This window comes from Podarcis pityusensis (assembly GCF_964106645.2).
Source record: "Podarcis pityusensis genome assembly, chromosome: 1".
NCBI lineage: Eukaryota > Metazoa > Chordata > Lepidosauria > Squamata > Lacertidae > Podarcis > Podarcis pityusensis.
The window spans coordinates 108,511,873-108,528,909 of record NC_138028.1 but is presented as its reverse complement, the minus strand read 5'-3'; the positions used below and the strand labels follow the sequence as shown (position 1 = coordinate 108,528,909).

At 43.0% G+C, this 17,037-nt stretch overlaps 1 protein-coding gene across 6 annotated transcripts in view; it reads right to left on the bottom strand.

Annotated features, from left to right (window-relative positions):
* Positions 1 to 17,037, bottom strand: part of TANK (TRAF family member associated NFKB activator) — a 36,556-nt gene that overhangs the window by 5,318 nt on the left and 14,201 nt on the right. For 5 of the 6 annotated variants that reach the window (XM_081008326.1, XM_081008327.1, XM_081008324.1 and 2 more), the window contains 6 exons: positions 15,401 to 15,509; positions 14,551 to 14,651; positions 7,145 to 7,324; positions 6,013 to 6,086; positions 4,908 to 5,026; positions 2,353 to 2,918 (listed from right to left, as the gene is read on the bottom strand). In XM_081008326.1, coding sequence (XP_080864452.1) covers positions 2,353 to 2,918; positions 4,908 to 5,026; positions 6,013 to 6,086; positions 7,145 to 7,324; positions 14,551 to 14,651; positions 15,401 to 15,509 — 1,149 coding nt within the window. The remainder of the gene's footprint in view (positions 1 to 2,352; positions 2,919 to 4,907; positions 5,027 to 6,012; positions 6,087 to 7,144; positions 7,325 to 14,550; positions 14,652 to 15,400; positions 15,510 to 17,037) is intronic. The other variant, XM_081008329.1, reaches the window with a different exon arrangement.

Below are 17,037 nucleotides of genomic sequence, written 5' to 3'. Positions count from 1 at the left end.
CAATTCTTATGCACTTTTAAAGCTGCATGCTTCTCTATCAACTTGCAATCACATACCAGCTGTTTCACATGCTTTAATATACAATGCAGAGTGCCATCTACTGAGAAATGAATAGTTAAAAAAACAAGCAGGAGACATGATGGAGAAAAAGAGGAAGAAGAACGAACAGATGATTTACAAACCACAGGAATCTCAGTGGTAACAGAAGAAATAGTTTCATTTGCTTTGATTCAGCCCAACTCAGAATTTGGTGCGGTAAAGACAAAAGCAAAAACTATCCAGGCATCAAATAATTCAAATGCAAAATCTAAACCCCTAATATAGGATGAAAAAGGAAACTAGTATGAATATATAATAAATAGTGCATTAGCAAACTGCTAATTATTATTATTATTTTAGGATGTAATAGATTGAAGGCACACTCAGGAATTTGGGCATATGTGTCTAAAATTAAGAGTGCTACAATGAACTTGGGAAAAAGTAAGAGGTGTAGCTCATTAAATCTTCAATAATTTGTAGCGAGGATCCATTACTCATAAAAGTGGTGACTGTAATTCATGACTACATTAACACTACGCAGTGTGATCAATATGCCTCTTAAAACCTGCGCACGCTTGCACTTTAATTCATCTGCTTTCAACAGGGTTAGTCGATTTAGATGACAGTAACGCCACGGTAAGTATGTTAAACAGATCACAGCAGAGTTTTTAAGAGGTATTTGCAAAAAATGACGGGCATGCTTATCAGTTTTAATATGGATCATTTCAGATCAAACTATATCCTCTCATTCTGTGACTGCCGAAAATGGCAGATCATCATCACATGGGTTTAAACCAGATGTAGCACATGGGTTTAAACCTGCCAAGTTCCAAGAGGTTAACTCCCTATAAGTGTGTATAGGATTTCAGCCTAAAATAAACCAAAGGAGGTCCAATCTGCCACTAGCAACACATCTTGAGAGGCCACCTCCCTTTTTCTTAAACATTGGAGAGGCAGCGCCATGAGAGAGGAGAGAAAGAAAATAAGAAAACTGGGGGTAGGGGGAGAAGCAGCCTGCAGTGAGGGGTGGAAAGAAAGGAGCAGACAAAAGGATGGGAGAATGGCAAGTAGCCAAATAACTTTTTTGGGTGAGGTTTGAGGAAGCCAAACTGGAGTCACTTCCGAATTGAAGCCATACATGTTGCCTGCTCACAAAACTGCCTAATGTGGAAGGATTACATGCACACAAAAATTCAGCAGGAAGCTAAAATAAATGAACATTGGTTTTGTACATATGAAGCAGGAACAGTTATCAACTTAGAACTGACCCTGGAACACGGAAAAGTGCATGCACGTGTCTTTCATCAGCTTCTCGCTCCATATTAAAAAAGCGGTTGTGCGATATGTGCAGGGGCTTTTGAAAAAAAATAATCCTCTGTGCACATAATCCAGAGCAGACTCCCAAAGCATGGATGAGAAGAAGCAGTGTGCAATGGTTAGAGCGACAGGTTATAGCCTGAGAAGACATTGAGTTCAAGCCTCCATTCAGCCTTGACTCTCGGTCACTTTCTCAGCCTAAGCTACCACAATGGGTTAGGAACATAGGAATCAGGCTCCTACTAGATCAGACTATTTGTCCAAATAGCCCTGTACTGTCCACTCAGACTGGCAGCAGCAGTTTGCCAGGCAGAGATGTGTCTTTCCCATCACTTTCTTTTAATGGGAGGTGCCAGGGACTAAATCTGCAAACTCCTGCATGCACTGAGCTATGAGATGATAAAAGGGGTGGGAGAAAAACATATAGGCACAAATAGAGAAAAGGCAGAATAAAAATGTAATAAAAAACAAACAAAAAGAGCTTCCCTGTTTTCTACAATTCCAGAGATGACTATGCACACGCACCTACAATGTGCACACAGAAATGCCTGGAAGAAAACCTGCACTGACTGGAAGAGAGGTGTGTACAACAGACTGCCTGTGTGGGCATTTGGCCTGGGGTCTACATACAAGAAACGAGCTTAAATATACTCTTCAGTCATTCAAATATCCCTAGCTAGAAGGCCCAAAAAGATTAACTTGCAGCCTAGTTTCAAAGCATGCTGCATCAGCAGATGGAAGGCTTAGAATAGGGAATACCGGCTGCTGGTCTAAACACAATATCACAAATTATGACATTACAGTGGTGGCACAATGATATCAGGCCGTTGTGCTAATGCAAACGTTTTGAATCAGAGCAGTGGGCAGATGGGATAATAAATGTTGCACCGGGTACGCATTAGGTTGAGCAAGTTCAGCTACCTGCTCAGTTTTACAGCTTTACAGAATCATCACCATCATATGTAAACACAAAAGGAAATAGAAAACAGCAGATACCTGCTGAGGGACTCCAACAGGGCTCTTGTTATCTTCTAAAGACGGAAGTTTTATTTCACGGATATCTTCATCTGGAAAGACAGTGGCTCCAAAGTTGTATGCATAAGGCACTTGAAAACACAGAGGGTTGTCCAAAGGACTCTGTACGAGTGCGTTTGTGTGGGCGGCTGACGATTTGGCTGGCAGGTTATGTGCGGCTGAAGTGCTTGAGTCAATGCCATGGCCCTCAAACATGTTGCGCTTCACCTCGCTGTAGCTGTCCTGGTCTCCAAGGTCCCTATGAAACGGCTGATCTGGAAGCATGTTCTCAGTCATCACAAGACAGGGGATTCCTGGAGCATCTGGGGTGCTCTCCAAGAAAGCAGCATCGTTGTCTATGGGCGGGAACTTGACATTAAACTGAGAAAGGGACTCCACAGAGTTTTCTTCCTCGTCCTGCCCCATCCCGTTTGGAGTGGTGGATGGGAAGTGTGGGGCACCTCTGTTTAGATCCTTTTTAACCCAAGGATTACAGAGGTCATCTGCTTGTTCATCGGTGCACTGGATAGGTGTGGAGAATGGAATTTCTGTAAAGACAGGTGAAAAGGAAATGATTAAACAGTACCTAAGTCTCAGGTTTAAAGCACGTAACTTCAACTGCCTGACAAATTTAATTTCCCCAAAGACCAGCATGGTCAATTTATCAGCTTGACACACCACAGACTGATACTGTGACTCCTCCATGCCAACCCATTGACTCCCCTATACAAGAATAAAATTTGCCAGAACTCTTGTTTGGGGCCAAAATTTCAGGCCCTGCAATTGCCCTTGTGCCTTGCCATGCCCAATGCTCTCCACTAACAAGATTTATATACCGCTTAACCAACAAAACTTCTAAGCAGTTTCCCTAAAATGTTGTGATTTAAATATTAGATATACTATATTTAATTTCCATAAACTATTCGATAATATTAGATGTTTAAAAACAAGTTAGGCTAAAACTTCTCAAAATAAAATCCATTCGCCAGGCTTGTTTTTCAGGGGGGTGGCTGGGTCTCTCTCACTACTTAAGATAGAATATAATGATGATATTTATATTCCATGTTATACAGAAAGCATTTTCTAGATACTATGAATAACTCTACCTATTATTGCGATTTCATTTTGGCAAGAATTGGGTTGTGTCACAGATAATTTGTCTCTAGCTGAGGAATGACAGGTGACTGGATTGGTGTGTGTGTGTGTTTCTTAACAAACTGTGGCTTATGCAACCGTTTCAACACACGCCTAGTGCCTAGCCATTCACATCCATTTGCCACAGGCTGCCTTCAGTCCACTTTTGGCAAGCTACAAAAAAAGCAACTTAAATGCAGGTTAACTGTGGCGCACCAAAAAGGCAAACCTGAACTGAACTGAGCGGTACATGGCTATCACCAGCTCAGCACATGCTGGCCTTCTCCTATGGATGCTGTGCAATGAAGTTAGCTGTAAATGCCAGTACTAGAAATTAGGTGCAGTTACTGTTAGATGACAAAAGTGTGGTATACAAGGTTTTGAGCAGCAACAAAACCAGTGGTTTAGATCAAAGATGCTCCCCAGAAGCATCTAACCAGTCATTGTTGGGAGTGCTGCTATTGGTTTCTTATGAGAAGGATTGAAAAATGTTTATAAAATAAAGACAGTAAACAGAATTAGGCTGCAATCCAATACCCAGTTACCTGGGAGCAAGCCTCACTGAACTCAGTGGGGATTCATTCTAAGCAGACATGCCTAGCACTGCATGCCTTAATCTCCAAAACAAAATGCATTAATTCAAAGTGCAAGCAATAAGCTCAGAGCATTGCTGCACAAGCCCTGCCGAAATCAGTTTACGTTACAGACAGGTGCTCTGCTCTCCTGCTTCAACAGAAATTGAGCATCTAAGGTTGTGCGGCAAACCACAGCGAGGCATACACAAAGCAGATATTAAAATGCACTCCGGTAGGTATCTGCATCCTCGCCTTTCCACACAACAGGCCAAAAACCTGCCGTATAAATTCCTATCTATATTTTTGCTCCCAGCCAGATAACTAAAGGCAGCGTCACTGATCATGTTGTTATCGAACGGAGATGATCTCTGTACGGCAGATAGGTGTGTGGGAGAGAGAAAACAGGGGCAGCCTTCACTGGCAAAGGGAAGAAAGAGCGTTCACTGTGTTGCAAGCAGATAGGTCAAGAAAAACAAGGCAACAGGCAGCTTCTCAAGACATGCACTTGCAGCAAAATGAACAGCCACATCACACTGCACAAGTGACATGTGTGTGTGTGTGTGTGTGTGTGTGTGTGTGTCTGTGTGTGCACTCTCTCTCTTTTTCTATCAAACACACACACATTTCTTTTTATATTTCGGTCACCAGGGTTATTGCAATGTAGGACCATTTCATCAATTATAGAGTGCCACACAAAAGTCAGGGCAAGTCCCGGGTAGCGTTGGAAAGCGCATGCATCATATACATCATATTCCAAAAACGAAGCATGTTTCCCCCCCCCCCAACTGAAACAGCTGAATCACAGTAAGAGCTGCAGTAAAGCGATACCAGTTACAGGTTCTCTCCGTAGTTTAAATTTACTCAGCTGGTCCGTCTGTGCTTTAGCTAGTGCGCGTATGTGATGAAATTCTTCCTTCATGCCCCAGAAAACAGCCTCAAGTTCGTCCCTTCCAAAAATAAAATAAATAAAAATACATTATTTCAGATATAAAGCACCACGTTCTGTTCCACTCTTTTGTCTTTATCAAGCCTAACCATGGGAAATTTTGGCACCCGCTATACCTGAAAGCCAGACTCAGGGAATGGAAAGAGACGTGATGTACGAGATCTGCGACCTGATATTGCAGCGTTGTTTTTTTTTTTTTAGAAAAACAATAATCTGTAAAGCAGCTGGCGTGTGTGTTGTCGTCTCCCATTTTGACTGCATTTAACCATTTCCCCCTGCACAGTCTCCTCGATCTAAATGGCTGCTATGACCCCCTCTGGGGAAAACAAACATATAGGCATGGCATAGGTACTGCACTCGTCTTTTTCTCTCTTTCTCTTTCTCCAGTAGGCCTTAATACCAGTGACTGGGAGCCAGTTTATACTAGGGAAACGGTGCAGATAGATGTGTACTAAAATCGCAAGCACCGTTGCTCTGATTAACAACAACACCACCACCACCACAGAGTGCTCCAAGAACGGCTGTGTGCACCTTTCACAAAGCAGTCTCTGCCATGGATGGAAACAGGCAAACCCTGAGCAGGGCTGCTGTGGTACATAGCACAAGAGGCCCTAGTAGGGAAGGTAGTGGCAGAATTTGCCCGTTCCCCCTCCAGAGTGATAGAAGCTCTGAAATGGGGAGCTCCAGCTCAGCTCCCGAGTCCCTCCTTGTTTCAGGGCTAGAATGCCCAGGTGAAAACAGGTTCATGAACACTAAAGGGGGCAAGCGAGGGCACAGGTTGCAACCACTCCTTTGACCAAACCTGCCGATGCTCAAAAGTGGCTCTAGTTACCTTTTTTCAATATTTAGTGGTGGCAAGGGAGAACAGGAGCACTCCTGACTTTTTAAAAATCAGAGAACGAGGGTAAACATGAGATGATTACTAAAAAGAAAACAGGTTCCTTAAATAAATAAAAAAATAAGGGGGGAGGGATAAGTGTGATGTACCTTTCACAGGCAGCTGTACCGAAGGCCCCCGGAGATAATTCCTGCCTAGATGAAGCATGTTTTCCATTCCTTGCCTTTTAAAAAAGATCGTAAGTATAAACAAAGGAAGAAGCTTGCATTTATAACAGCCTAACAAAATGAATCAACACATTAAACAGGCGCGTACAGTAGCAGCTTAACAATGGCACTAGCCTTCCCCTCCCCTTTTAATATAAAAAAGTAAAATGCAATCGTTCTAAATAATGGCTTGGAAAATGTCTTAGATGGAAATTGAACATGTCCACATCCTCATTTACATGAAGGCACCAGAAGATTCCCAAAGTATTTGGGTGGATGTTGAGATGAGTGGGAGAGGCTATATACACTGATACAGAGCTTACACAGAGGACATAGTTAATCTGCAGCTCCAATAGTTAATTCTCTGAGCTTCATTTCCTTTTCATTAGAAGATTTTGTCATTATTCACCCCCCCCCCCTTTTATGGAATATTTTTGCTTCAATGTTTTCTCGTATTTGATCCAATCCTCTTCAAACAAATGATAAAACTGGGACAGAGAGCCACATATTCTACACATCAGATCATAGCTATATATATATATATATATATAGCCAGAAAACTATCAGCAGAGACTCTACTACATACCTTCAATAAGCTGGGCCAGGGCTGAGACCGTGTGTTTTATCATGCATGAAGAGAAGTTATTATATTTGACTACCACCTTGTGGGTTAGCACAGTATTACATGGGCGTTTTATTCAAAAGCCTGAAACTCAAGTTATTACGATAATCCGTCTTTTATATGGCTTTCAGAAACTTTGAAAGGTTGTCTGGCAAAATGAAGCTAACGTATTTGTCTCTGAAGCACAAACACAAAAGGCAAGGCTGAATGTGCACTGGCTTTCCAAAACCATACTCCGCAACAGGTAGAAAAGCATTTGAAAAACGACTGCTTCCAAATTATATGCAAAAAGGGGGAGGGAATAGAGCATGTGCATAATACACATGCGCCAAAGAGCCCAAATACATGGCCTAATCCTCATTCTACAAGGATCATCTGCATGAACAATTTCCATATGCATACAGTGTTATTTATAGGCAGAGATTTGGGCCTCCCTCCCCTTGATAATCTTACCTCTTTCTCGTTTCTTGGTCCTGGCATGGAATTTTGTGCCTCACTTATTTCTTTCAGCTGTTTCTTCAGAAGCCGTATTTCATCTTCTTTGATGGCGATAATAGATTCAAATTTCTTTTCTTTTAAATTGCTTTCCTCTTCGGTTTCTTTTAACTTTACACTCTCACCGTCCAATTGTTCCTGAAACAGAAAGAAGCACATACAGCACAGTTGGCTAATTTCTCAGTCTTTTGAGGAATGCCGCGGCAGAATAGACTACTACAGGCTAAATTAAGTCTTAGCAATTTGTGAAAAAGGCAAATTCCATGTCAGGGATCATTAGGGAAAGGATCGAAAACAAAAGCTGCCAAAATCGCTAACACCTTTGTGCAGATGTATGGCCCCACCCAGCGGCGTAGCGTGGGTTGTCAGCACCCGGGGCAAGGCAAGTAATTTGCGCCCCCTAAGCCGGGGCAAGGCAAGTAATTTGCACCCCCTAACCCCTAACCTGCCGCCGCTGCCAGCTTCTTCTTGCTGCTGCCTGGTCTGGTCTGGTGTGGTTCTCTCCCGCGCTCAGCGCTGTGCTGGGCGGCCGCTGCACTGTCCCTCCCCCAGATAGTCCCTCGCTCTCTCTCCGCACCGCACGCCTGGCACCCACCCCCTCCACAGTGGGCGGCGACCCAGCGGCTCGGATCGGATTCGCACAGCCAGCACTGCAGTGAGAGAGAGTGAGTGAGCCAGGTAGGGGCAGAGAGCTGCGAGTGCGAGCGCCCCCCCCCCATGTTGCGCCCGGTGCGGCCGGCCCCCCCTGCACCCCCCACGCTACGCCACTGGTCCCACCCAGTACATTACTTGGAATCTGGCATACAGTTCTGGCTAGTGCACTTCCAAAAGGATATTGCAGATCTGGGAAAGGTTCAGAAAGGGGCAAGCAAAATGATCAGGTAGCTAAAGCAGCTCCCTTATGAGGAAAGGTTACAATATTTGGGAATTCAAAGTATGGGGGGCAGGGGGGGGAAAGGCAAGTGAGGTGTATAAATTTATTTATTTCGTTTGACTTACATGCTGCTTGCTTATGAAGAACCTCAAAGTGGTTTACAAAAGCATATCGTTTCTATGGGAAATTTCCAACCAGTGTGGTCTGTAGATGTTACACATGGGTGAAAACAGCACCCACCTCAGACATATAATTAGTTGTCATACTCAAAATACAGCCTGATCCACACATTCGGATCCCCTTGGCATTTTAGCAAATTTCCATCTCGTGTGGTGGAGGAAAATGCTCTTTCCCGATAGATACCCTCCAAAAGCAAAAAATCTTAAATATTCACTGGAGCAGGGGGACGGGATTTCTGAATCGAAGAAGTCTAATAGTTTGCTAAAAAATAAATACTATGGAGAAAGTAAGACAAAGAGAAGTCTTTCTGTCTCTTTCATAATACAAGAACGAGGAGGCCATCCAACAGAGGTGAACGCTGGGAGATTTAGGACAGACAAAATGTGCTTCCTCATAGAATCCTTTTGTTTAAATAACTGTTTTGTTGCAGATGCCTTTGTGTGAAACACACAATTGAGCTATGGAATTTGCTATCATGATGGCCACCTATTTAAGATGCCTTTAAAACAGGATTAGACAAATTTGTGTATGATAAGACTCTCTTTGGGGTTCAGCATGCCTCTGAATACTAGTTCCTGTGGAGCCACAATGGGAGAGGAGTGAATGCATTTGGGGGCTTCCTACAGACACCTGGTTGGCTACCGTAGCAAATGAGATGCTGGACCAGCATGGTCTTTAGTCTGATCAAGCTGGTCCTTCCTTTATATATCTTTAAAATGAATTCAGCCCTGTACGCACTACCCCATCAGGTTAGGCTGAAATAATTAATAACCATTTATGGCAGCATGAAGTTACATCTCATTGTGGACAATTATTCAAAACAATTGTGCGTTATTTTGAATACTGAAAATAGTCACCATATTAGTGCCTATAAATGTGGGAAATGTTGTCTCATTCCATTTATACACTCTGCTCACTAATATTTAATTAGTTTTAGGATGTGCTGGAATCAAGATAAAGTACATTTAAAGAAGGTGACAATAGTCTTCAAGGGTTGTAATTTCTGGAACAGTTGGAATGTAGCTATTTAGCACTTAATGACTTAGGATTTTTGCAAGACTCAAGCTATAAAACTTCAAAAGGGGAGAAATTAGGGCTTTTAAAAAGTCGGCTCCTGCAATGTTAAACCATTAATTTTCGATATAGGATGACATTCTATACAAAAAGCCGGGGGGGGGGGACTCAGCAAGGAGTTGGGAAGAGAAAAACCATGAAGTTATAGCAGCAGCAAAATTGTCTTTTTTTAAAAGGCTGAATTTTCCAGCTCTCAAGGGTGTATGACATTTGTCAGTTGTTGTTTTTTTGTTTTTTACAAAAGGGAAACAGAACCATAATTCACTCAGCATGTGTGTGTAAACTCAATTTTTTTTTTTTTTGCAGGGTAAGTGGGAAAGAAAGGCACATGCAAGGCATAGTCAGAAACGAGGAAATAAAGAGCGCCCTAGATTTTTAAAAATGACACAAAATCAGGGAGCTGATGCTGCAAAGGAAACTTGAGAGGCCTTGTGCTCCCATAGGATTTTGTCTGTTTATACGACGACGACTAAAATATCTGAAATAAATTTGCTACTGCTCAAACTCTGAAAAATAAAACAATATTATCAAAGTAAGCAACGTCCTTCACCAGACATTTATATTTGGTTAAAATAAAAAGGTTCATCTGACCATAATGGCCCTTGATCCAGAGTGTGTTATTTGGCCAACACCGCTTACAGTTCATCCCACAATGCTGGTAAGTCCCTCCACTGAGAGCTGAGGGAAAGATTCCTTGCAGGAGTTTTGGCTCTCAGTCACACCACGCTAAATACCGTCCTTTCGTTATTGCTGCACTCCATGCCAATGGCAAAAATAACAGAAGCCTCATGAGAGATTTGCTCTTTAAGTGTAAAGCAGGACCAAACGTAAAGGTTCTTGCAAGCAAGAGAAAAAGAAGGCTAGCGCCACCTTCTGCCTCACGAACTCCTTTTCCTTTTGTGACTTCTACTGGGCTAAGGGGCCAATTCAAACACTTCACAGAAATGAAGGCCGCCAGCGTGTCTACCCAGTGTTAGGATGGCACCTGAGGCAGGAAAAGCGACTCCACGGAGCCAGCCGAGCTTGGCGCATCCCACACCCCACTCCAGGAGAAAAGGACATTGCAGAGAAATACTGTACATTTCCGTGTATAAGACGAGGTTTTTTCATGTTAAAATAATGTGAAAAAATTGGGGTTGTCATATATATGGGTAGTGCAGAAGAGGGGGGACAAGGGATTGTTTGCTACCGCGACCAGGAGATTGTAAGCGGTGATAGTGCGGGTGATTGGTGGCTGCGGCAGTGGCTGCTGCTGAGGCAATTGTGTGGGTGATTGGCGGTGGCTGACAGCGAGCGGTCAGACGATTGGTGTCTTCTGTGTCGCATGCTATCGGAAGTGTTGGTCAGGCGGGTCAAGAACTCTGGGCAATTCTCCCCCCCAAAAGCTCAACAACTCTGGGCAATCTCCCCTCAGTTTCTTAATTCTGAGTCTCCAAAAATAGGGGGAGTCTTATACACGGGAAAATACGGTAGCTAAGCCCTGCCCATGCACCCAGAGCCCCACTGCCCCAAGCCATTGCTTCTCAGGCCTGTTGCTCCATGCACAGCCCTGGCAGTCAGAACGGGTCTGGTGCTCAGCCAATTCTAACAGCGACAAAACAAAACAAAAGCGTACTCTCAACAGGAAGCCTCGGCAATCTCATCTCTCTCTCTCGGTGCCATCTCTCTGACAAGTGTAGCTGTTTCTAAACACCTGTTGGCTGCATTCACAATTTATATTTTAGGTGCGCTCTTTAAAAACGCAATGTGCGAAGTAATCCTAAGGCAATTACCTTCAATGACTCAGTGTCAGACGAAAAGAAACTCAGTAAGGTTACTCGGGACAGACTTGGTTTGATGCAATAGATGAAAGGGGCTTTTCTCTACAGTCCCCTGTGGCTGCCCTCTTCCTCCCAGAGGTTTGATCACCCAAGCAATTTTCAGCTGGAGGTCTAGAAGTGTGGCATCAAAGCACCACCCGTGTTCCATTAATGTGAGCACAGTCGGACCTTGGTTGTTGAACGCCTTGGCACTTGGATGTTTTGCCTCCCAAACGCCGCAAACCCGGAAGTAAGTGTTCCAGTTTACGAACGTTTTTTGGAAGCCGAACATCCGTTTCGCTTGTTGTCATTGTTTCGGGGACAAATCAGCCAATCATAAGCCGCACCTTGGTTTGCATCTGTTGAACAACCAAGGTATGACTGTATTGAGATGTTACAAGATCACACTTCCATCTCCAAAATGTGGTGTAGTGGTTAAGAGCAGTAGTCTCGTAATCTGGTGAACCGGGTTCGTGTCTTCGCTCCTCCACATGCAGCTGCTGGGTGACCTTGGGCCAGTCACACTTCTCTGAAGTCTCGCAGCCTCACTCACCTCACAGAGCGTTTGTTGTGGGGGAGGAAGGGAAAGGAGAATGTTAGCCGCTTTGAGACTCCTTCGGGCAGTGATAAAGCAGGATATCAAATCCAAACTCCTCTTCTTCTCTTCAAAGAGCCTTTGGCCATCGTGGCAAATTGTAGTCCGACCAGGCAGACTTAAACGGATTGCTCTAAGGCAGGCATGTCCAACCGGTCAATTGCGACCTACTGGTCGATTGTAGGATGTTCCTGGTCAATCCTGGTTGATCTTGGGATCCTTAGCGATCACCAGCCCCCCCCCCCCCCAGCTTAACAACTCTGTTCTCTCCTAAAAAAAGCTGGGCAATGACAATGGGTAGATCACTGCCAGTTTTATTATACCGGGAGTAGATCACAGTCTCCAGATAGGTAGATGTGCCTGCTCTAAGACATGCCTTTTGCGGCAACTCTTCCTATCTCAGTTCAGGTTTTATGGGCTACCACGTGATGGAGGTGGGCAGCAACTCCTTCTGGATTCAAGTCATTGTAACTCCAGTTTTATCAATCATATTTAGCAAGAAAGCTGTGACCACGTTAGCCTTTCTCACCCCCATTAAACTTCATTGAATTGTTTTCATTATACATATAAAAACCCCAAAAATCTAAATAAAACCAAAACCAAAAAAAAGAAAGAGAAAATGCAAAGTCTGCTATCAAAGGTAGAACTTAATCCTTGTCTCCTACTATTAGTCTTTGAAAGCTTTTGTGAAATTGAAAATGGACACCAAGACTGGATTCAGACATGGATCTAGCAACTAAGCACCATTTTCCGAATATTGGATTGTGTGGGCCCATGTGCATACAAAGTAAGGTGGATGCACATATCTTCCATCCTTGTCTTCCATCCTTTCTACCTTTTCTAAACTGGGTGCACAGATATCCATATTTAAGCCTGTACAGATGTCACACCATGTGTGTGACCAGGGGGTGAACACGTGACCCTTCCAACATATTTATAGTATCGCTGATTTGTAACTGTGTAAAAGACTGAAGAACAGTCCAAAGATAAGCAAACAAAAACAGAATCAGAAGTGAAAGGAAGATTTTGGCACTGGAGTGTTCAAACATTATGCCTTGCAACCCAATCTTAGCACAACAGGTCTTAATTTTAAAAAAAAAAACACATTGGAAAGAAGAACTTCACTTCCTGATCTGGTGTCATAAGAGAATTGTGTGTGTAGGGGGAAAAGGGGAAAAAAATGAACTAGCTATAGTAAGTCAAGTCAATAAAAATTTAGCAGGTAGCACTAAAAAGCAAGAAATGAGTACCCAGTGAGAATAAAAAAAGACAGAATGCTGGCTATAGGACACACTGCCACAGAGAGAGAGTGTGAGGAACTGTAAATATCACTGGTACCTCGGTTTACGAACAGTCCTGTTTACGAACAATTCTGTTTACAAACTCTGCAAAACCGGAAGTAGTGTTCCAGTTTGCGAACTTTACCTTGGTCTACGAACGGAAGCTGAACGGTGGAAGGGCACCAGTGGCAGGAGGCCTCATTAGGGAAAGCACACCTTGGTTTAAGAACGGATTTGGTTTAAGAACGGACTTCAGGAACGGATTTAGTTCGCAAACCGAGGTACCACTGTATATGCGTTCATGAATAGACTTTGCATTTTCACAGAGCATTCTATGCACGTCCAAAACCAGTTGGCAGCTTGCCATTTGAAATAGTGCAACTATGTAGGCAACTATTAAAGAACTATGTTGCTCCCCGCTGTTACCCACGTAACTACTCTGTTCTCAACTCATATTGCTGGCTATTCAAAGGTTTTTAGGAGGGCAAACTGATAACTAGACTTCATAGCAGAGTGAGTCAAATGACAAGTGTCTTCAGCAAAACAAGGGTAAGAAAAATACACTTATAAAACAACACGCTATCCATATCTGTATGAGTGCTGTGCCAAGCGTCTCTCCTGATTTTTCACTCTTTATCAATCAATGAGAAGAAAAGTTGCATTTGAAAATTATCAAAGGAGATAAAAACGTTGGTGAAAAATCTCGTGGGTGGGGTGCTTACCTTATCTTTGGGGTGACAGAGGGGCGTTTGTGAGCATCTTCTCTTTCATTCTACATCATCTCACTAACAGCCTGTATTCTGAAGTCTCCCCAGCTTCCCAAGTGTCAATTAAAGCCCAAGAAATGTTCCCGTGGGACTTTTTCAAACGTGGAAGTTGCAGGCAGCCAGGGAGGCTGCAGCACATTGGAGAAATGTTTACGGGAAAGAACAATGCACGCACACCACCCCTTGGCCAGCTCAAAATGACAAGCTCAGCTGAAAACAGTGCACCACCTCAAATTCCAAAGAAATTTTCAAGTGCCCAGAGAAGGCAAAGAGAACTGGAAGCCTTTTCTGCAGAAGAAAACCTCGTTCCAGTTCCCTCCATTGCCAATTCTGCATTATCTGTAGCAACAAGATTTCTCATCTGCTGAACAAGCTGGAGACTTCAATGCCATTCAGATATGTAAAAAGAACACTGGAAAGAGTCACAGAACCAGATCATCAACTCTTCCACGTTGGCATAACTTGGGCAACTTCACCGTAAGTGCAGAAATTTACCAGGCTTAATCGATGATAAAGGAACAATAACAGGCACAAATGTGGATGTTGCAATAAGTCCCCCATCCTGACATGACTGCAAGGAGGTTGGAAGTTTTCACTTCCTTTTTAATTAACCATAGTTTGTGTGCCATCCATACCCTAAGCTGTGCGATCTGTCGAAGCAAGCTCATGGTTTGAAGTTGGCTTATTTCTAACAAACCATAATTATGATTCATCACAGTTTGTCTAGTTCAAATGTGATGCTTATCATGCCATTATTATTTTTATTTTAGAATTATCTTGTGAAAAGCATCCTACCTTTAAAAGCTTCTCTCTTTGCATTGCCAACTGCAGCTTTTCATACAGCTGATCAGCATTCAAGTTCAGTAACGTACCATTTCTTCTGGTTTCGCTGTCTTCTGGTAGGTGGTCATGCACACATGAAAAAACCCCAAACATAATGGTATATCATACATGGCGTTTCACACATGGCATACAACAGGGAATCAAATAATGCAACTTCCACAAAATCAGGTTGGGATTGTTTTCGGTACACGCAGATAATCTCTATATAGGAAAATAAGTGCACACTAACATTTGAAGTACAGTGCAGTTTCCTCCTTAGATAGACAAGGCAGCAGTTTTGAGACTTGAGCATGCTTAACACAGTATAGCACTGCAATCTTCTTAAAATGATGCCTTCTAGGAACTGAAGAATGCCATGTTTATTTTCAACCTGCTCCTCTTAAAACTATTCAAACCCTTCATCCCCCATTCCTTTTTTCCTATGGAATGCTTTTTCTTTCTTTTTTCTCTCCCTCTTTATTATTTAGCTTTTTATACTCCCATTTTCTCTTTTCATACAACTGCCCACTCCTCTCTCCCTTATAGCTTCCTTCTCCAGAAGCAGGACTTTGCCAGGACACCCTAAGGCATGGTTGCAGAAGCAGGTGCTTGAAGGTATGAAGTGACCTAGACATTGTTCTCCTCAGCCCTTCACTACTGAGTAATCACAATCAGCAACCATTCACTGGCCCCTTAGTCCAGATACATGATAAAAAAAGCAGTTTGTGTTGGGGAAACCCAGTGGATTGTGGTGGTGTAGATAGATAGATAGATAGATAGATAGATAGATAGATAGATAGATATAGATTTGAAAATTACCTACCTTTGTTGCAGCTCAAAGAAGCCAACTGTGAGTTGAGTTTTGTGACAGTGCTTGTAAGAAATACAATTTGGTTTTGTTGTTCACATATCTGCTTTTCATAGCTGTCTGTCTGTAAAGATAATTTAATTTGAAGTAGTCATTTTGTGACGACAACAGGCTAACACAGGGAAGTACAACACCTGGCTTTGTCAGAGCAGCTATGCCTATAAAAAAAGTTATCACCTGTGGCATTGCTCTGGCTCTCCCTCTGTAGAAATTCCTATTTCCCTCCCTCTGCCTCTTTATTTATTTACTGCATTTTTATCCCGCCCTTTCTTCAAGGACAGGATCAAGGATTTCATTCCACCAACATATTCTCCTCACCACAACACAGCGACGTAGGCCAACAGATATAGACTGGCCAAGGTTCACCCAGAGAGGCTCGTTGGCTGAATGGAGGCCTGTCTTCACAATTATCCAGCTCTCGTTTAGAAGTTAAGCCCTGTGCCATCACAGGGGTATACTGTCATGCCAAGTTATTGCCAAGTAAAAAGTCTGCCCTCTTGCATGATCAAAAATATTTGCTTGGGACATAGGAAGTTTGTCTTACACTGAAATAGACCATTGGTCCATATAGCTCAGTATTTAACTACACTGATTGGTAGTGGCTCTCCAGGATTCCTGACTGAGTTATCTCCCAGCTCTACTTTGAATTAAATGCCCCAGCCCTAGCCCTTCTCCAAAAGCTGGATAATGGAAACCCCATGATTTATTTAGCCACTTTCATTCTTCAGAGGGGGAGAAAAATACCCTTTCAAACCCCCAATACACCCAAGAGTCTCCCTACAGCCTGATTCAAAATAAAGCACCAAACAGCTGTTGCTTCACCAACCCATTAAAAAGCCAAAGAGGTCAGCATTTTCCAGCAGCCAAGGAGACCTCAGGAAACAGAAGAAGAAGAAAAAGTCACCAAGACCCAAATTGAAAATGTACAACAGCAATGTCTTGTCAACACTTCTGTACAGAGCACAGGCATGACAGCTAAAACAGACAGAAGAGAAGATGCTTTTGACAGCCAGCGTGCACAAATAATTCTTTTAGAGTCAGATGGCAGCAACAAGTTACCGACTAGAAGATATACTTGACAACCAAACATCCCTCTACACCAAGCGCCATCTGGCTGAGATGACTCCGGCTTCTATGCATGACACAGTTCCAATCGTCAAAAGAGTAGCAAAACAAGCAGCCAATCAGCTACTTGCGGAATCAGCTATTGGCCACAAGCTGGAGGGTATGCCAACACAGAATCGAGAACATGGAGTAAAGGTGTGTGTGTGTGTGTGTTTGTTGGGGGAGAGAATAAGAATCAGAGCAAAGTCAACTTGCATGGGTCATCTGAATTCCAAGTTTTCTATGGTTTGTTCCATAGTGTTTATGGTTCTGTACCCAATTCCGGAGGCCAATTGCCAAAGAAGCAGGCTCCCTGCCTTGAGAATAAACCTGGTAAGACTGTGTTGAGTAGGATTTGACAGGATTTTTTATGGTGGAGCTGTGAATCATTATAGAATAACCAGAGCATTAAAAAAAAGGTGGCCAAATAAATTTAAGGTTATTCACTTGTATAGGTGAAAAAAGTGGGATACTGAGGCAAACTTTTA